The 22,692-nt window shown below is 36.6% G+C and overlaps 1 protein-coding gene across 1 annotated transcript in view; it reads left to right on the forward strand.

The window, feature by feature from the left end:
• The first annotated feature begins 2,612 nt into the window (after positions 1 to 2,612).
• The window catches only part of LOC133644832 (beta-1,4-galactosyltransferase 1-like), a 56,219-nt gene continuing 36,139 nt past the window's right edge, over positions 2,613 to 22,692 (forward strand). The window contains exons 1-2 of the mRNA XM_062039568.1: positions 2,613 to 3,400; positions 8,740 to 8,975. Of these exons, the coding sequence (XP_061895552.1) occupies positions 3,103 to 3,400; positions 8,740 to 8,975 (534 nt within the window). The 5' untranslated portion in view covers positions 2,613 to 3,102. The remainder of the gene's footprint in view (positions 3,401 to 8,739; positions 8,976 to 22,692) is intronic.

The raw sequence follows: 22,692 nt of genomic DNA on the forward strand, positions 1-22,692 counted from the left end.
CACGCCCGTGACGGAGCAGAGGACGGCCAGTGGCAGGCTGGTGAGAGTGCCGGTCAGGTTGGACTTATAGATATTATGGACTGGGGTTTGGGCCTGAGGCTGGACTATTGTTGTGTTGACACACGTTTGAAAAAAAAAAAAAAAAAATAGGGGGACAGAATCTGTAATGTGTTTTATTTTAGTAATGTGTTAATATGGGATACATATTCGGGTTGTTTATGTTCTTAGAAAGGTTCATCTAAGAAAGGGGAGATGTTATAGGCGAGTAAGGGTTGCACCCCTAACAGAATGGTATGTCCCAGCAGCTAGCAGGAAGTGTGTGTTGTGTTTACGTCCGGGCCATCAGTTGCAATAAAGACCACTGAATGAGTTACACACTATTGTCTCCTGTCCCAACAATATACAAGAACACAATCACGATGCGTTCAATGTCAGTTAAATAAAGTGGGAAAAGTGAAAACTCGGCGAACGCAAACGACTGACACATGCAAAAAATGCGCGATTTCTATAGTTCTGTGTTTCGTTTTCCAAATAAAGCCTGGAGCATCTTGCATAACATTGTTGGTGGAATAGGTCACGTGTTAGGGTGACCACACCCCTGTCACTTGATAGCACGCGCTTTCAGCAGAAAAAAGATATGGAAACTGAAAAAAAAACCCCAACTGGGTTGCAGTCACGTGACCTAGAGGCACATCCGGGCACTTCCGAGTTTCAGGCGACAGCCTCAAGTCTTATTAGGCTGCAGATGTTGTATTAACTGGATCAGTGCAGATGTTGTATTAACTGGATCAGTGCAGATGTTGTATTAACTGGATCAGTGCAGATGTTGTATTAAGAAAGGTTTACAGGCAAATATAAAAAAAATAAAGTATTATTATTCCTGCTACAAGTATTATTATTCCTGCTACAAGTATTATTATTCCTGCTACAAGTATTATTATTCCTGCTACAAGTATTATTATTCCTGCTACAAGTATTATTATTCCTGCTACAAGTATTATTATTCATGTTACAAGTGTTATTATTCCTGCTACAAGTATTATTATTCCTGTTACAAGTATTATTATTCCTGTTACAAGTGTTATTATTCCTGCAACAAGTTATTATTCCTGCTACAAGTGTTATTATTCCTGTTACAAGTTATTATTCCTGCTACAAGTGTTATTATTCCTGCAACAAGTTATTATTCCTGCTACAAGTGTTATTATTCCTGTTACAAGTTATTATTCCTGCTACAAGTGTTATTATTCCTGCAACAAGTTATTATTCCTGCTACAAGTGTTATTATTCCTGTTACAAGTTATTATTCCTGCAACAAGTATTATTATTCCTGCTACAAGTGTTATTATTCCTGCTACAAGTATTATTATTCCTGCTACAAGTGTTATTATTCCTGTTACAAGTGTTATTATTCCTGCTACAAGTGTTATTATTCCTGCTACAAGTATTATTATTCCTGCTACAAGTGTTATTATTCCTGTTACAAGTGTTATTATTCCTGCTACAAGTATTATTCCTGCTAAAAGTATTATTATTCCTGCTACAAGTATTATTATTCCTGCTACAAGTGTTATTATTCCTGCTACAAGTATTATTATTCCTGCTACAAGTGTTATTATTCCTGCTACAAGTATTATTATTCCTGCTAAAAGTATTATTATTCCTGCTACAAGTATTATTATTCCTGCTACAAGTATTATTATTCCTGTTACAGGTATTATTATTCCTGCTAAAAGTATTATTATTCCTGTTACAAGTATTATTATTCCTGCTACAAGTATTATTATTCCTGTTACAGGTATTATTATTCCTGCTAAAAGTATTATTATTCCTGCTACAAGTATTATTATTCCTGCTAAAAGTATTATTATTCCTGCTACAAGTATTATTATTCCTGCTACAAGTATTATTATTCCTGTTACAGGTATTATTATTCCTGCTAAAAGTATTATTATTCCTGTTACAAGTATTATTATTCCTGCTACAAGTATTATTATTCCTGTTACAGGTATTATTATTCCTGCTACAAGTATTATTATTCCTGCTACAAGTATTATTATTCCTGTTACAGGTATTATTATTCCTGCTACAAGTATTATTCCTGGACTAATATGTATTACTAGGATTGAACATGACCTTAGTTTGTTTGTAAACGTTGTAGTTATAATAAGACATAGCAACCACAAAAGAACACAAACTAATGCGATTTCTTGTTATTTTCTTAATGTAGTTTTGCTGTGAACTGATAAAGTACAGAACAAACTCGATTGCATCACAGAAAGTTTCTGGAACAAATGACATGTTTTCAGACAAAAGTAAGATGATGACAGTGATAGTTTTAAGAGCCATTTGCCGGACTTGGTGGACTTTAAGCAACTAAACTCACGCTCACTTGTTTGAATGCGACGCTCAAACTGCATGCCGATGAAGCCGCCAAGAAGAACCGGATGTGACGTTATACGCATACACAAAGCGAAAAAGGTGGGGAAATTGTCTTCCAAGGACACAACGGCAGTGTCGATGGTGGGGGAAGCGAGGATCGAACCCGGAACCCTCAAAATTGCTGTGGCACGGCCGCCCCACTCATTTCTACTTTAAATAAAGGGCTTCAACATCAAAATTCGAATTTCAACTGTGCTTTTCTATAGTAGCCGCCCTATGTGCAGACAACGTAAGTCTTTTATTTTGGAAACTCTCGCCGGAAGCGCTCAATGTCATTGACTTACCTTAACGGTGGAAAAATAGAAAGTTTTTCCACTTCTTCGGAGTTCTGGCGTTTTAACACGTGACGTCTGACCTGAGCGCATTTTTACATCAACACTGACTGCTTATTGTCGTGCCCCGGAGCCGCGACGCCGCTTTAACGGACCACTTTCTGGGCGAGGACTGAAAGAAGCGCGGCGCGGGATAAGAAAAGTTAACGGAGTGGTGTTAGCTCGCGCGGCTAAAGCTAACTGTCCTTCGGCGTGTGACGTCACCAGAAGCAGGACCTCGCCTAACTGTCCTTGACTGTGACGTCACCAGAAGCAGGACCTCGCCATGTCCTCCTGAGGACAGATGGAGGTCCCCGCAAGCAGCTAGTCCAGTCAGGAGTCACTCAGGATGGCCGCCGACTCCTCGGCGAAGTTTAGCGTCCTCCATCGGACCTGCAAGCTGGTGGTGCTGCTGTGCTTCCTCCACATCTCCGTCACCCTGGTCTACTACGTCCGCTCTCTGGACACCACCTCCGCCTTCCTGCACCACCTGCACCAGCACAACACCAGCACCGCCCCCACTACTGGTACTGGTACTGGTACTGGTACTGGTACTGGTCGCTCCAAGCCGCCCATGGACGTCCCCAAAGAGGAAGGGGACAAGAAGAAAGGCTTGGACAAATGTCCTGAAACTTCTCCACTGCTCGGTGAGGCTTACAGGACTTGTCTTCAACTAACTCACTAACTAACTAACTAACCGCTTGGACAAATGTCCTGAAACTTCTTTGCTGCTCGGTGAGGCTTACAGGACTTGTTGTCTTCAACTAACTCACTAACTAACTAACTCACCAACACACTAACTAACTAACTAACTCACCAACACACTAACTAACCGCTTGGACAAATGTCCTGAAACTTCTCCACTGCTCGGTGAGGCTTTCTGGACTTGTTGTCTTCAACTAACTCACTAACTAACTAACTCACCAACACACTAACTAACCGCTTGGACAAATGTCCTGAAACTTCTCCGCTGCTCGGTGAGGCTTTCTGGACTTGTTGTCTTCAACTAACTCATCAATTAACTCAGTAACTAACTAACTCACCCACTAACTAACTCACCAATTACTAGCTCACTAACTAACTGCTTGGACAAATGTACTGAAACTTATCCACTGCTCGGTTAGGCTTTCTGGACGTTTTGTCATTAACTAACTAACTAACTAACTAACTAACTAACTAACTAACTCACCAACTAACTAACTAACCAATTACTATCTGACTAACTAACTGCTTGGACAAATGTACTGAAACTTGTCCGCTGCTCGGTGAGGCATTCTGGTCTTTTTGTCTTCAACTAACTCATAAATTAACTCACTAACTAACTAACTCACCAACTAACTAACTCACAAATTACTAGCTGACTAACTAACTGCTTGGACAAATGTACTGAAACTTGTCCGCTGCTCGGTGAGGCTTTCTGGTCTTTTTGTCTTCAACTAACTCACCAATTAACTCACTAACTAACTCACCAACTAACTAACTAACTCACTAGCCGATTGGACAAATGTCCTGAAACTAATCCGCTGCTCTGTGAGGCTTTCTGGACTTTTTGTCTTAAACTAACTAACTCACTGACCAACTAACTAACTCACACACTAACTCACCAACTAGCTCACTAACTAACTGCTTGGACATGTGTCCTGAAACTTCTACGCTGCTCGGTGAGGCTTTCTGTACTTTTTGCACTCACTCGCTAACTATCTGTTACTTTCATGTTCCCTCACTTGTTCTTGATTTAGCTTATTTTAACTTGGTCTTGACTTATTAATTTAATTAAACTTGTTCTCGACTTGTACACTTGTTCTTGACTTGCTAACTTGTTGTAACTTGTTCTTGACTTGCTAACTTGCTTTAACTTGTTCTTGACTTGCTTTAACTTGTTCTTGACTTGTTAATTTGCTTTAACTTGTTTTTTGACTTGCTATCTTATTTTAACTTGTTGTTAATTTGTTCTTTTAACTTGTTTGTTTCAACTTGTTCTTGACTTTTGAACTTCTTCTTGACTTGTTAACTTTGGTCTTAACTTGTGTCTGACTTGGTTGAACTTATTCTTGACTCATTAACTTGTTTTAACTTGTTCTTGACTCACTAACTTGTTTTAACTTGTTCTTGACTTGCTAACTTGCTTTATCTTGTTCTTGACTCGCTTACTTGTTTTAACTTGTTAATTTGCCTTAACTTGTTCTTGACTTGCTAACTTGCTTTAACTTGTTCTTGACCTGCTAACTTGTTTTACATTTTTCTTGACTTGCTAACTTTTAAAAAATTGTTCTTGACTTGTTAACTTGTTCGCGACTTGTTAACTTTGGTTTTAACTTTGTTTTGACATGTTAACTTTTTTTTTTTACTCGTTTTTGACTTGTTAACTTGTTTTAACTTGTTTGTGACTTGTTAACTTTGGTTTTAACTTTGTTTTGACTTGTTAACTTTTTTTTTTTACTCATTCTTGACTTGTTAACCTTTTTGAACTAATTTTCTTTCTTTTTTCGGACTTGCTCTTGACTTGCTTACATATTTTAACTTGTTGTTGACTTGCTAACTTGTGTTAACTTGTTCTTGGCCTGTTAACTTGTTTTAAAATTTACTTGACTTATTAGCTAGTTTTAACTTGTTGTTGACTTGTTAACTTTGGTTTTAACTTGTTCTTGTATTTTTACTTTGGTTTTCACTTTTTCTTGACTTGTTAACTTGTTTCAATTTCTTTTTGACTTGTTAACTCTGGTTTTAACTTGTTCCTGACTTGCTAACTTGTTTTTAACTTCTTCTTGACTTGCTAAATTGTTTAACTTTTTTTTGACTTGTTAACTTGCTTTAAAATGTTCTTGACTTATTAGCTAGTTTTAACTTGTTGTTGACTTGTTAACTTTGGTTTTAACTTGTTCTTCTATTTTTTTACTTTGGTTTTCACTTTTTCTTAACTTCTTGACTTGTTTCAAATTGTTTTTGACTTGTTAACTCTGGTTTTAACTTGTTCTTGACTTGCTAACTTGTTTTTAACTTGATCTTGACTTGCTAACTTGTTTTTAACTTGTTCTTGACTTGTTAAATTGTTCTTGTTTTGTTCTTGACTTGCTAGTCTATTTTCGAACATGTTCTTGACTTGTTAACGTAGGTTTTAACTTGTTCTTGACTAGTTAACTTGGTTTAACTCGTTCTTGACTCGTTAACTTAGGTTTTAACTTGTTCTTGACTCGTTAACTTGTTTTAACTTGTTCTTGACTCGATAACTTGTTTTAACTTGTTCTTGAGTCACTAATTTGCTTTAACTTGTTCTTGACTTGTTAACTTCTTTTAACTTGTTCTTGACTTGCTATGTTAACGACTTTTGTATGTTAACCACTTTTGTATGTTAACAAGTTTTGTCTGGTAACGACTTTTGTATGTTAACGACTTTTGTGTGTTAACGACTTTAATGGGTTCACTTTTATATGTTTACGACTTTTGTGTGTTAACAAGTTTTGTATGTTAACGACTTTTCTATATTAACGACTTCTCTATGTTAACACATTTTGTTTGTTAATGACTTTTGTGTGTTAACAAGTTTTGTATGTTAACAAGTTTTGTATGTTAATAATTTTTGTATGTTAACGACTTTTGTATGTTTACAACATTTTTGGGTTAACAAGTTTATTATAGTTTTGTATGATAACAAGTTTTGTATAATTTTGTATGTTCACAACTTTTGTATGTTAACACGTTTTGTATAGTTTTGTATCTTAACAAGTTTTGTATTGTTTTGTGTGTTAACAAGTTATGACTTCTTTGTGTTAACAAGTTTTAAATGTTAACGACTTTTGTATGTTAATGACTGTGTGTTAACAAATTTTACGTGTTAACAAGTTTTGTATGTTAACAACTTTTGTATTTTAACGACTTTTGTGTGTTAACAAGTTTTGTATAGTTTTGTATGTTAACAACTTCTGTGTGTTAATTTTTGTGTGTTAACAAGTTTTGCGTGTTAACAAGTTTTATATGTTAACGACTTTTGTATATTAACGACTTTTGTGTGTTAACAAGTTTTGTCTGTTAACGACTTTTGTATTTTAACGACTTTTGTGTGTTAACAAGTTTTGTCTGTTAACGACTTTTGTATGTTAACCACTTTTGTATGTTAACCACTTTTGTATGTTAACGACTTTAGTATGTTAACCACTTTTGTATGTTAACCACTTTTGTATGTTAACCACTTTTGTGTGTTAACAAGTTTTGCGTGTTAACGACTTTTGTATTTTAACGACTTTGTGTGTTAACGACTTTTGTATGTTAACAAGTTTAGTATGTCAACAAGATTAGTATATTAACAAGTTTAGTATATTAACAAGTTTAGTATGTTAACGACTTTTGTATGTTAATGACTGTGTGTTAACAAATTTTACGTGTTAACAAGTTTTGTATGTTAACAACTTTTGTATTTTAACGACTTTTGTGTGTTAACAAGTATTGTATGTTAATGACTTTTGAATATTAACGACTTTTGTATATTAACGACTTTTGTATGTTAACCACTTTTGTATGTTAACCACTTTTGTATGTTAACAAGTTTTGTCTGGTAACGACTTTTGTATGTTAACCACTTTTGTATGTTAACGACTTTTGTATGTTAACCACTTTTGTATGTTAACCACTTTTGAAAGTTAACCACTTTTGTATGTTAACAAGTTTAGTATGTTAACAAGTTTAGTATATTAACAAGTTTAGTATGTTAACCACTTTTGTATGTTAACAAGTTTTGTCTGGTAACGACTTTTGTGTGTTAACAAGTTTTGCGTGTTAACAAGTTTTGCGTGTTAACGACTTTTGTATTTTAACGACTTTGTGTGTTAACGACTTTTGTATGTTAACAAATTTAGTATATTAACAAGTTTAGTATGTTAACAAGTTTAGTATGTTAACAAGTTTAGTATATTAACAAGTTTAGTATGTTAACAAGTTCAGTATATTAACAAGTTTAGTATGTTAACAAGTTTAGTATGTCAACAAGTAAGGTATATTAACAAGTTTAGTATGTCAACAAGTTTAGTATGTCAACAAGTTTAGTATATTAACAAGTTTAGTATGTCAACAAGCTTAGTATATTAACAAGTTTAGTATGTCAACAAGTTTAGTATATTAACAAGTTTAGTATATTAACAAGTTTAGTATGTTAACAAGTTTAGTATATTAACACGTTTAGTATGTTAACAAGTTTAGTATATTAACAAGTTTAGTATATTAACAAGTTTAGTATGTTAACAAGTTTAGTATGTCAACAAGTTTAGTATATTAACAAGTTTAGTATGTCAACAAGCTTAGTATATTAACAAGTTTAGTATGTCAACAAGTTTAGTATGTCAACAAGTTTAGTATATTAACAAGTTTAGTATGTCAACAAGTTTAGTATATTAACAAGTTTAGTATGTCAACAAGTTTAGTATATTAACAAGTTTAGTATGTTAACAAGTTTAGTATATTAACAAGTTTAGTATGTTAACAAGTTTAGTATGTTAACGAGCACGTAGTTCAGCGACTGGGAATGTTGGTAGGGCCGCCATGTTTCCTCAGCTGTGACCTCTCTCTCTCTAGGCCAACTTTACTCAGCTGACTTGTTGGCGGGGGACCAGAACTGGGCGACACAGTCCACTCTGAAACAGTTGGATTATTTTGTGTGTCGTCCTGCTTTAAAGGGCGAGTGGATGATGAGGACATAACATAAGCAAAACTACTATTGCTGTTAAATGGAATCCTTTGTTTGAATCCCCCGCCAAAGGGACAAGCGGTAGAAAATGGATGGATGGATGTTTCTTTCAGTATTCCCTGAGTTTGTAAATAACAAAAGGATTTTGTGATGATTTAATCACAGTAGAATTGACCATAGACTGATATTATACTGATCCTCCTACGGTGTGGCATGTTTAGCTAGTCCTCCAGTGATAATGTTACTTATTTAGCCCAGTGGTCTACTGTTGGCTGCTAGGATTGGCTTGACTTGTCCCTTTTGTGTTGCCAGTGGGTCCCCTGCGGGTGGAGTTCAGCAGTCCGGTGAGCCTGGAGCTCATCAAGGAGAACAACGGGCAGCTGGAGCCGGGCGGACGCTACAAACCCAAAGACTGCGAGGCGCTGCAGAAGGTCGCCATCATCATCCCATTTCGCAAGCGAGAAGAGCACCTGAAGTACTGGCTGCACTACCTGCACCCCATCCTGCAGCGCCAGCAACTGGACTACGGAGTCTACGTCATCAATCAGGTAGTGCAAGTCAGTCTTGCTCTGGAATCACTCATCAAAAAATGAACCGCTACATTTGTTTGGCATTTGATGGCAGTCACACATAAGAGATACGTGTAGACTGCAATATGATGGCAGTCGCACATAAGAGATACGTGTAGACTGCAATATGATGGCAGTCGCACATAAGAGATACGTGTAGACTGCAATATGATGGCGGTCGCACATAAGAGATACGTGTAGACTGCAATATGATGGCAGTCGCACATAAGATATACGTGTAGACTGCAATGTGATGGCAGTCGCACATAAGAGATACGTGTAGACTGCAGTATGATGGCAGTCACACATAAGAGATACGTGTAGACTGCAATATGATGGCAGTCGCACATAAGAGATACGTGTAGACTGCAATATGATGGCAGTCGCACATAAGAGATACGTGTAGACTGCAATATGATGGCAGTCGCACATAAGAGATATGTGTAGACTGCAATATGATGGCAGTCGCACATAAGAGATACGTGTAGACTGCAATATGATGGCAGTCGCACATAAGAGATACGTGTGGACTCCAATATGATGGCAGTCGCACATAAGAGATACGTGTAGACTCCAATATGATGGCAGTCACACATAAGAGATATGTATAGACTGCAATATGATGGCGGTCACACATAAGAGATACGTGTAGACTGCAATATGATGGCGGTCACACATAAGAGATACGTGTAGACTGCAATATGATGGCAGTCACACATAAGAGATACGTGTAGACTGCAATGTGATGGCAGTAACACATAAGAGATACGTGTAGACTGCAGTATGATGGCAGTCACACATAAGAGATACGTGTAGACTGCAATGTGATGGCAGTCACACAAGAGATACGTGTAGACTGCAATATGATGGCAGTCACACATAAGAGATACGTGTAGACTGCAATGTGATGGCAGTCACACATAAGAGATACGTGTAGACTGCAATGTGATGGCAGTCACACATAAGAGATACGTGTAGACTGCAATGTGATGGCAGTCACACATAAGAGATACGTGTAGACTGCAATGTGATGGCAGTCACACATAAGAGATACGTGTAGACTGCAATGTGATGGCAGTCACACAAGAGATACGTGTAGACTGCAATATGATGGCAGCCACACATAAGAGATACGTGTAGACTGCAATGTGATGGCAGTCACACATAAGAGATACGTGTAGACTGCAATATGATGGCAGTCACGCATAAGAGATACGTGTAGACTGCAATGTGATGGCAGTCACGCATAAGAGATACGTGTAGACTGCAATATGATGGCAGTCACACATAAGAGATACGTGTAGACTGCAATGTGATGGCAGTCACACATAAGAGATACGTGTAGACTGCAATATGATGGCAGTCACACATAAGAGATACGTGTGGACTGCAGTATGGTGGCAGTCACACATAAGAGATACGTGTAGACTGCAGTATGATGGCAGTCACACATAAGAGATACGTGTAGACTGCAATATGATGGCAGTCGCACATAAGAGATACGTGTAGACTGCAATATGATGGCAGCCGCACATAAGAGATACGTGTAGACTGCAATATGATGGCAGTCGCACATAAGAGATACGTGTAGACTGCAATATGATGGCAGTCGCACATAAGAGATACGTGTAGACTGCAATATGATGGCAGTCGCACATAAGAGATACGTGTAGACTGCAGTATGATGGCAGTCGCACATAAGAGATACGTGTAGACTGCAGTATGATGGCAGTCGCACATAAGAGATACGTGTAGACTGCAGTATGATGGCAGTCGCATATAAGAGATACGTGTAGACTGCAGTATGATGGCAGTCGCACATAAGAGATATGTGTAGACTGCAATATGATGGCAGTCGCACATAAGAGATACGTGTAGACTGCAATATGATGGCAGTCGCACATAAGAGATACGTGTAGACTGCAATATGATGGCAGTCACACATAAGAGACAGGGTTTCCCACACATTAATTTATTTGTGGCGGCCCGCCACGAAAGAATTATGTCCGCCACAAATGTAAAAAAAAATAAACTTTTTTTTTTTTTTTTTTTTGGTCCTGTCCAGCTTCTCAGGCAAATCATATAGTTGATGTAGATGCTCATATAGGCTGTTCAGATTTACTTTACAAAAGAGAAGTGTAGGATACTTCTCTTGTTGCCTTATTTGTATTTGACTTTATTAAATGTATTTATATTGACTTTATTAAATGTATTTCTATTAGAAACACAACATGTGTATATAACAAAGGGTGCAAAGTCTGCAGGCAGTAGGAAACACATGGTTAAGTGTAGGGAGTAAAACTGATGGCAGTCTAAAGTTCAAGATTTTTGGAGCTCTTTGTTCAGTGGATCAGATGTTTGATGAAGCTCTGTGTCTATCTACCACCACTACTGTTTTGTGTTTATTTGTTACTGACTGTGGCAGGACACCTCTGCCTCTGTTTCACTTTATGTTGCTGGTAAATAATATGGTTGTAGTAGTAGGCTAAAGTTAAATTATTTAGTATGCACTAATTAAAGGGGCAAAGCTTTGAGACATTTTAGCTTTTATATTTTATAAGATATATTTTTTGTAAGAACCACAATTAATAAATATATTTCAGTGAATAACAAATCTGTATATAAATATGTAAATAAAGTGTTGTAATTATATTGTAAAATGGATGGATGGATGGACGTTTAAAACAAAACTGTTATTATTAATTAGTAAGTATACATTTTTTGAGCCTTTTTAAAGAAAATCAAATCATTGTAGTAAATTATGCAAATTACTCAATGATGTCATGGTGACCACGCACATAGCCACGCCCCCACCGCCACAGGTATCTTGGCAGTTTATGGGAAACACTGAGAGATACATGTAGACTGCAATATGATGGCAGTCACACATAAGAGATATGTGTAGACTGCAATATGATGGCTGTCACACATAAGAGATACGTGTAGACTGCAATATGATGGCAGTCACACATAAGAGATACGTGTAGACTGCAATATGATGGCAGCCACACATAAGAGATACGTGTAGACTGCAATATGATGGCAGTCACACATAAGAGATACGTGTAGACTGCAATATGACTCAAGTAAACAACACCAACATTTTATATGTTCCATTGAAAATCTATCAAAATGTTTTAGTTGGACTTTGGTAAGCTATGAAGCCACACCGCTTGATGGATTGTACTGTGCTTCAACATAGGAGTATTATTATGGTGTGTGTGTATAAGGTAAGACATATTATCTGGACATATTATCTGGACTTATTATCTGGCGTTTTGTTTCACAATAGGTAAGCGGGTCTTAATTGTCATTGCACAAGTACAATGAAACTTTGTTTTCAGCACTAACCGGTTCAAGACAAACAAACAGTGTACAGGGTTACAGAAGAGGAATGCTGATAAGTCGCCACAAGGCGCCCTGTAAAAGATGGGGAAAAAGTAAACACAATAGAACTGTAGTTTTTATTGTTAGTTTGGAAGTCCAAATACAAACCCCGTTTCCATATGAGTTGGGAAATTGTGTTAGATGTAAATATAAACGGAATACAATGATTTGCAAATCCTTTTCAAGCCATATTCAGTTGAATATGCTACAAAGACAACATATTTCATGTTCAAACTCATAAACATTTTTTTTTTTTGCAAATAATCATTAACTTTAGAATTTGATGGCAGCAACACGTGACAAAGAAGTTGGGAAAGGTGGCAATAAATACTGATAAAGTTGAGGAATGCTCATCAAACACTTATTTGGAACATCCCACAGGTGTGCAGGCTAATTGGGAACAGGTGGGTGCCATGATTGAGAAAATAATGATTCTAATAAGATATTTTTGTTTTCCCCACGTAGAAAATATTGTTTAAAGATTCTGCGACGTACCCAGGATGCTCCATTTAAGATTTACAAATTGAATGTTTGTTTTCAGAATAAAATACTTATTTCCATCTTAAAAGTCCTGCTAATTTCTAAATATACAAATCTTAATTTAGGATGTCTTATCAAGTCAAATTAACTCGCTGCATGGACACATAATTTCACTACTTTTGACTCTTTTTGTCCTCAACTCTACTCTTTTGATCTCATATGTTGTCAGTTCTTTTCTCAGTGTAGTTCCAGGATCATACATTGTCAGTGTAGTTCCAGGATCATACATTGTCAGTGTAGTTCCAGGATCATACATTGTCAGTGTAGTCACAGGATCATACATTGTCAGTGTAGTCACAGGATCATACATTGTCAGTGTAGTCACAGGATCATACATAGTCAGTGTAGTCACAGGATCATACATTGTCAGTGTAGTTCCAGGATCATACATTGTCAGTGTAGTTCCAGGATCATACATTGTCAGTGTAGTTCCAGGATCATACATTGTCAGTGTAGTCACAGGATCATACATTGTCAGTGTAGTCACAGGATCATACATTGTCAGTGTAGTCACAGGATCATACATTGTCAGTGTAGTCACAGGATCATACATAGTCAGTGTAGTCACAGGATCATACATTGTCAGTGTAGTTCCAGGATCGTACATTGTCAGTGTAGTTCCAGGATCATACATTGTCAGTGTAGTCACAGGATCATACATTGTCAGTGTAGTCACAGGATCATACATTGTCAGTGTAGTCACAGGATCATACATTGTCAGTGTAGTCACAGGATCATACATTGTCAGTGTAGTCACAGGATCATACATTGTCAGTGTAGTCACAGGATCATACATTGTCAGTGTAGTCACAGGATCATACATTGTCAGTGTAGTCACAGGATCATACATTGTCAGTGTAGTCACAGGATCATACATTGTCAGTGTAGTCACAGGATCATACATAGTCAGTGTAGTCACAGGATCATACATTGTCAGTGTAGTCACAGGATCATACATTGTCAGTGTAGTCACAGGATCATACATTGTCAGTGTAGTCACAGGATCATACATTGTCAGTGTAGTCACAGGATCATACAATTTATCCAAATCATTTAAGCTCCTGACCATTAGCACCTGAGCAGGCTCAAGTGCTAATGGTCAGGAGCTTAAATGATTTGGATAAATTTGCATAGTCTGTGGTTTGCTGGTCTATATGTTTTTTTGTGTTTTTAGAGTTGACATCTATTCTGTAAATCCTTATTAACTTTAAATGTCTATCAAACTTCCCAAAAAAGGACTCAGAATTGCCCACTTGAACATCTGTAGTCTGAAAAACAAGGTAATTGAGTTGAGTAAAATAATGTTTGAAAATGATCTACATATAGTAGCAATTTCTGAAACTCATTTGGATGATTCAATTGACAATACTGAAATATTTATACAAGGTTACAATATAATTAGACTTGATAGAAACAAACACGGGGGAGGAGTAGCCTTTTATGTACAAGGCCACATTCCAATAAAGCAAAGAGGAGATCTGGACTTGACAGATGTAGAAGCAATCTGGATCCAGGTTCACTTGCCACATCTAAAGCCATTACTAATCTGCTGCTGCTATAGACCACCTTCCTCTGATGCAGCATATCTTGAAAAAATGTGTGCAATGCTTCAGAATGTTTCTGACACAGACAGAGAAATTTATTTCTTAGGTGACTTAAATATTGACTGGCTCTCAAAAAACTGCCCTATGAAAAGAAAGCTTAATGACACTGCCACTGTATGTAACCTAACTCAAATGATAAATCTACCAACCAGAATAAATATGAACAATTCAGGTGTATTGTCTTCAACTTGCATAGATCATCTTTTTACTAATTCAGTAGATAAATGCTCAAAGGTTGTTTCTGTGCCAATTGGATTTAGTGATCATAACATGATTGCTATAGCAAGAAAAGTGAAAGTCCCCAAAGTTGGACCTACAATTATGTATAAGAGACTCTACAAACATTTCTGTGATAATGCCTTTATTGAAGACGTACATAACATACAGTGGGACAGTGTATTTGAGTCAAAGCATACTGAAGCAGCTCTGCATGAATTCATGAAGTCATTTTCTTCTGTCTGTGATAAGCATGCACCCATCAAGAAGCTCACCGTCAGATCTGTCAAAGCCCCTTGGCTTGACTCTGACCTGAGAAACTTGATGAAAGATAGAGATATACGGAAAAGAGTTGCAGTAGATTCAGGTAGCTCAGAGGACTGGCTAGCATATCGCTCTTTAAGAAACAAAGTCACCAAATTAAATAAACAGAAAAAAAGGGTGTACTACCAATCTAGAATAGAAGAAATTAAACATGATGGAAAACAACTTTGGAGTACTCTCAATCAAATCATGGGTAGAGATAAAATGGGAAAAACACCAGCATTTATTGAATCAGGTGAAGGCTTTATCACCAAGCCCAAAGAAATTGCTGATTACTTCAACAATTATTTCATAAGTAAAGTTGATACTATAAGAAATGGCATGCTGCCTGTAAATTGTATTCTATCTGAGTCACTTATTAAAAATGATATCATGCAGGACAAAAAATGTAAATTTGAATTCTCAGTCACTAATGTATTGGAAATTGAAAATCTATTGTCTGAGTTGAAATCTGACAAACCTTGTGGTCATGATAATCTAGATAGTAGACTTTTAAAATTGTCAGCTGGAATAATAGCCAGTCCGATATGTTATATTTTTAACTTAAGTTTTAAAGAAGGAATCTATCCTCAAATATGGAAGGTTGCTAGAGTAACTCCTCTACCAAAAAATAGGAAAGAAGCATTCACTGGATCGAATAGTAGGCCAATTAGCATTTTACCAGTATTAGGAAAATTAATGGAAACAATTATATTTAAGCAAATTCAAAATTATTTCTCTATAAATGACATTAATTCAGACTTTCAACATGCATATAAAACTGGCCATTCAACATGCACAGCTCTCACACAATTAACAGATGACTGGCTAAAACAAATTGACGGTAAATTATTAGTTGGCACAGTGCTATTAGATTTTAGTGCTGCTTTTGATATTATTGACCACAAACTACTACTTATAAAACTGTCTGCTTATGGTTTTAAACTCTCAGCGATTAACTGGATGAAAAGCTACCTAGTCAACAGACAGCAATGTGTCATGTTCAATGGAACCCTTTCAAATATTAAAACATTATATTGTGGTATTCCCCAGGGAAGTTGCCTGGGACCTTTATTATACTCAATATTTGTAAATGATATGTCATGTATTTTAAAGAATGGTTGCTGTGCAATTTACGCAGATGACACAACAATATATGCTTATGCTGATAATTGCACAGACCTGAGCAGTATACTACAAGACAAGGTTATGCAGATTTCTAAATGGGTTACAGAAAATAAGATGAAACTTAATATTTCCAAAACAAAATGTCTTGTTATTTGCTCAAAACATGCTCATAGAAAAGAACGCATATTGAATGTTTCTTTGAACGGAGTTCATATTGAACAAGTTAAAGAAGCCAGGTTGCTGGGAGTTACAATAGATGAAAGACTATCTTGGGCCACTCACATTAATAACATAGTAAAAAAAATGAGCAGAAGCATCTCAATCATAAGAAGAAGTGCCTATTTTTTAACTAACACAACTACGAAACAAGTTATACAATCCCTTGTATTGTCACATATTGACTACTGCCCAGCAATTTGGTCCAATGCATCTAAACAAGAACTCAATAAAATCCAGCTTACCCAAAACAGAGCTGCCAGACTAGCTCTCCATTGCTCATTTAGGACCGGCGTTGAGATCATGCATAATGAATTGTCATGGATGAGAGTTGGTGAAAGACTAGCGTGTAGTTTGATTCTATTTTTAAAAACAATCTATACATACCATAAACCTTCATATCTGTATTCTCAGCTGTTGCTTGCTAGTGAAAGTCACAACTATGGTACCAGGTTAGCCCTAAGAGGTGCTTTCACCCGTCTTAAACCCAAAAGTGATGTTTTGAAAAAGACTGTAATGTATAGGGCAATCACTTACTGGAATCCACTTCCACAATATTTGGTATCAATCACCAGCAGAGTGGGTTTTAAGAATAGACTAAGAGGAGAAGTATTGCGGAAAGAGATTATTCTAGATTGTACCTAATGTCATGACTGTTTTTATTGACTATTTTATTGATTATGGGACAAGCAGTAGAAAATGGTGGAGGGAACTTTTTTCGTCACTTATTGTTTGTCTTTGGTACACTAATGTATATATTTTAGGCCATTGGTTCTTTGTTTTTTTGTTTTTTTTGCAAAAATATATATATATCTATTTTTATATTGCTCTTTTTATCTTTGTTATGAACAATATTATGTAAACTCGAAGTTATTATTATTTTTTTTGGTTCTTTGTTGTTGCTATTTTTGTATTACAACATTTTATTATTTGATCATGTTGTACTGCATTTTAATCTTTTGTTTTCTGATTGTGTGATGTTTTTGCCTGGACCCCAGGAAGAATAGTCTCCACTGCGGTGTAGACTAATGGGGATCCTTAATAAACTAAACTAAACATTGTCAGTATAGTCACAGGATCATACATTGTCAGTGTAGTCACAGGATCATACATTGTCAGTGTAGTCACAGGATCGTACATTGTCAGTGTAGTTCCAGGATCATACATTGTCAGTGTAGTCACAGGATCATACATTGTCAGTGTAGTCACAGGATCGTACATTGTCAGTGTAGTTCCAGGATCATACATTGTCAGTGTAGTCACAGGATCATACATTGTCAGTGTAGTTCCAGGATCATACATTGTCAGTGTAGTCACAGGATCATACATTGTCAGTGTAGTTCCAGGATCATACATTGTCAGTGTAGTCACAGGATCATACATTGTCAGTGTAGTCACAGGATCATACATTGTCAGTGCAGTCACAGGATCATACATTGTCAGTGTAGTCACAGGATCATACATTGTCAGTGTAGTCACAGGATCATACATTGTCAGTGTAGTTCCAGGATCATACATTGTCAGTGTAGTTCCATACATTGTCAGTGTAGTTCCAGGATCATACATTGTCAGTGTAGTCACAGGATCATACATTGTCAGTGTAGTCACAGGATCATACATTGTCAGTGTAGTCACAGGATCATACATTGTCAGTGTAGTCACAGGATCATACATTGTCAGTGTAGTCACAGGATCATACATTGTCAGTGTAGTCACAGGATCATACATTGTCAGTGTAGTCACAGGATCATACATTGTCAGTGTAGTTCCAGGATCATACATTGTCAGTGTAGTCACAGGATCATACATTGTCAGTGTAGTTCCAGGATCATACATTGTCAGTGTAGTCACAGGATCATACATTGTCAGTGTAGTTCCAGGATCATACATTGTCAGTGTAGTTCCAGGATCATACATTGTCAGTGTAGTTCCAGGATCATACATTGTCAGTGTAGTTCCAGGATCATACATTGTCAGTGTAGTCACAGGATCATACATTGTCAGTGTAGTTCCAGGATCATACATTGTCAGTGTAGTTCCAGGATCATACATTGTCAGTGTAGTCACAGGATCATACATTGTCAGTGTAGTTCCAGGATCATACATTGTCAGTGTAGTTCCAGGATCATACATTGTCAGTGTAGTTCCAGGATCATACATTGTCAGTGTAGTTCCAGGATCATACATTGGTCATAACTAAAGTTCTCCTGTGTCCTAAGACATGTTTTCTGACTTTATGACAAAAAGAACAAAACATTGTGTAAAATAAAAAATATTGACATAATCATTGTCTTTTCCAAAGGCAGTATAGTACCTTTTCTAATTCATTAGTACCGCAGTACTTTAATAGTACAACCCTGTTACAAACATTTGACTTTAGTTACTAAAATGAATACATCTGAGAGTTGTCCTGGTGAGGACGTATGGTCTCAGTGGGCTCTCACTTTTGGGTTAGTTTGTTGGACCAAGACTTGCATTGCTTTGTTGTTTATTGAGTCAATAAATCATCTAGCATGTTTACGTGCGTGGAACATTCACTGTCGTCGGAACTCTGGTCTGAAAAGTGGCGTTTCATGTCAAACTGGAATGCAAAGCAAACACTGGAACTCATTAACATTGCATGGACACTATGCATATACTGTATATTTACAGTGGAAGTGACGCACCCCCAGCTAAGTTGAGTCATGTTGACATAAACCTTTGTCAAGGTGACTGAGAGCACTCCCACTGGCCCCTCCCCTCCCCTCCCCTCCCCTCCCCTCCATGTCAAACCACTGCCATTAAGTTGAAAAAATGAGAAGTGAGTTTAAAAAGTAAATGTAAAAAAGAAAATATGCGGCACACACCAAAACAGTGTCAAAAAACAAAGATTGGCATTGAAAAATGTCACGATACAAAAAAAGTGTTGATTTTAATGTTTGTTTTTTGAAGTTAACATGGACAAGCAGTAGGAAATTATGAATGTCAGTGTCAGTGTTCTGGGTCCATATGTTGTGTCTTGTTACACTTGCAATAAAAAGACATTTAAAATAACTGACTTAACTGTGTTTGTAAAAATACATATGACAAATGAAGATAGTTGGGATTTTAAATTAGTGATTGTCAAATGTTTCATGGTTGAACATGACTAACTCTTCATTTAGTGACTGCTTGGTCAAATGTTTCATGGTTGAACATGACTAACTCTTCATTTAGTGACTGCTCGGTCAAATGTTTCATGGTTGAACATGACTAACTCTTCATTTAGTGACTGCTTGGTCAAATGTTTCATGGTTGAACATGACTAACTCTTCATTTAGTGACTGCTCGGTCAAATGTTTCATGGTTGAACATGACTAACTCTTCATTTAGTGACTGCTTGGTCAAATGTTACATGGTTGAACATGACTAACTCTTCATTTAGTGACTGCTCGGTCAAATGTTTCATGGTTGAACATGACTAACTCTTCATTTAGTGACTGCTTGGTCAAATGTTTCATGGTTGAACATGACTAACTCTTCATTTAGTGACTGCTTGGTCAAATGTTTCATGGTTGAACATGACTAACTCTTCATTTAGTGACTGCTTGGTCAAATGTTTCATGGTTGAACATGACTAACTCTTCATTTAGTGACTGCTTGGTCAAATGTTTCATGGTTGAACATGACTAACTCTTCATTTAGTGACTGCCTGGTCAAATGTTTCCTGGTTGAACATGACTAACTCTTCATTTAGTGACTGCTTGGTCAAATGTTTCATGGTTGAACATGACTAACTCTTCATTTAGTGACTGCTTGGTCAAATGTTTTAATGGTTGAACATGACTAACTCTTCATTTAGTGACTGCTTGGTCAAATGTTTCATGGTTGAACATGACTAACTCTTCATTTAGTGACTGCTTGGTCAAATGTTTTAATGGTTGAACATGACTAACTCTTCATTTAGTGACTGCTTGGTCAAATGTTTCATGGTTGAACATGACTAACTCTTCATTTAGTGACTGCTTGGTCAAATGTTTTAATGGTTGAACATGACTAACTCTTCATTTAGTGACTGCTTGGTCAAATGTTTCATGGTTGAACATGACTAACTCTTCATTTAGTGACTGCTTGGTCAAATGTTTCATGGTTGAACATGACTAACTCTTCATTTAGTGACTGCTTGGTCAAATGTTTTAATGGTTGAACATGACTAACTCTTCATTTAGTGACTGCTTGGTCAAATGTTTTAATGGTTGAACATGACTAACTCTTCATTTAGTGACTGCTTGGTCAAATGTTTCATGGTTGAACATGACTAACTCTTCATTTAGTGACTGCTCGGTCAAATGTTTCATGGTTGAACATGACTAACTCTTCATTTAGTGACTGCTTGGTCAAATGTTTCATGGTTGAACATGACTAACTCTTCATTTAGTGACTGCTCGGTCAAATGTTTCATGGTTGAACATGACTAACTCTTCATTTAGTGACTGCTTGGTCAAATGTTTCATGGTTGAACATGACTAACTCTTCATTTAGTGACTGCTTGGTCAAATGTTTCATGGTTGAACATGACTAACTCTTCATTTAGTGACTGCTTGGTCAAATGTTTCCTGGTTGAACATGACTAACTCTTCATTTAGTGACTGCTTGGTCAAATGTTTCATGGTTGAACATGACTAACTCTTCATTTAGTGACTGCTTGGTCAAATGTTTTAATGGTTGAACATGACTAACTCTTCATTTAGTGACTGCTTGGTCAAATGTTTCATGGTCGAACATGACTAACTCTTCATTTAGTGACTGCTTGGTCAAATGTTTTAATGGTTGAACATGACTAACTCTTCATTTAGTGACTGCTTGGTCAAATGTTTCATGGTTGAACATGACTAACTCTTCATTTAGTGACTGCTTGGTCAAATGTTTTAATGGTTGAACATGACTAACTCTTCATTTAGTGACTGCTTGGTCAAATGTTTCATGGTTGAACATGACTAACTCTTCATTTAGTGACTGCTTGGTCAAATGTTTCATGGTTGAACATGACTAACTCTTCATTTAGTGACTGCTTGGTCAAATGTTTTAATGGTTGAACATGACTAACTCTTCATTTAGTGACTGCTTGGTCAAATGTTTTAATGGTTGAACATGACTAACTCTTCATTTAGTGACTGCTTGGTCAAATGTTTCATGGTTGAACATGACTAACTCTTCATTTAGTGACTGCTCGGTCAAATGTTTCATGGTTGAACATGACTAACTCTTCATTTAGTGACTGCTTGGTCAAATGTTTTAATGGTTGAACATGACTAACTCTTCATTTAGTGACTGCTTGGTCAAATGTTTCATGGTTGAACATGAATAACTCTTCATTTAGTGACTGCTTGGTCAAATGTTTCATGGTTGAACATGACTAACTCTTCATTTAGTGACTGCTTGGTCAAATGTTTTAATGGTTGAACATGACTAACTCTTCATTTAGTGACTGCTTGGTCAAATGTTTTAATGGTTGAACATGACTAACTCTTCATTTAGTGACTGCTTGGTCAAATGTTTCATGGTTGAACATGACTAACTCTTCATTTAGTGACTGCTCGGTCAAATGTTTCATGGTTGAACATGACTAACTCTTCATTTAGTGACTGCTTGGTAAAATGTTTCATGGTTGAACATGACTAACTCTTCATTTAGTGACTGCTTGGTCAAATGTTTTAATGGTTGAACATGACTAACTCTTCATTTAGTGACTGCTTGGTCAAATGTTTCATGGTTGAACATGACTAACTCTTCATTTAGTGACTGCTTGGTCAAATGTTTAATGGTTGAACATGACTAATTCTTCATTTAGTGACTGCTTGGTCAAATGTTTTAATGGTTGAACATGACTAACTCTTCATTTAGTGACTGCTTGGTCAAATGTTTAATGGTTGAACATGACTAACTCTTCATTTAGTGACTGCTCGGTCAAATGTTTTAATGGTTGAACATGACTAACTCTTCATTTAGTGACTGCTTGGTCAAATGTTTCATGGTTGAACATGACTAACTCTTCATTTAGTGACTGCTTGGTCAAATGTTTTATTGGTTGAACATGGCTAACTCTTCATTTAGTGACTGCTCGGTCAAATGTTTTAATGGTTGAACATGACTAACTCTTCATTTAGTGACTGCTTGGTCAAATGTTTTAATGGTTGAACATGACTAACTCTTCATTTAGTGACTGCTCGGTCAAATGTTTTAATGGTTGAACATGACTAACTCTTCATTTAGTGATTGCTTGGTCAAATGTTTTAATGGTTGAACATGACTAACTCTTCATTTAGTGACTGCTCGGTCAAATG

This window comes from Entelurus aequoreus, linkage group LG28, assembly GCF_033978785.1.
Source record: "Entelurus aequoreus isolate RoL-2023_Sb linkage group LG28, RoL_Eaeq_v1.1, whole genome shotgun sequence".
NCBI lineage: Eukaryota > Metazoa > Chordata > Actinopteri > Syngnathiformes > Syngnathidae > Entelurus > Entelurus aequoreus.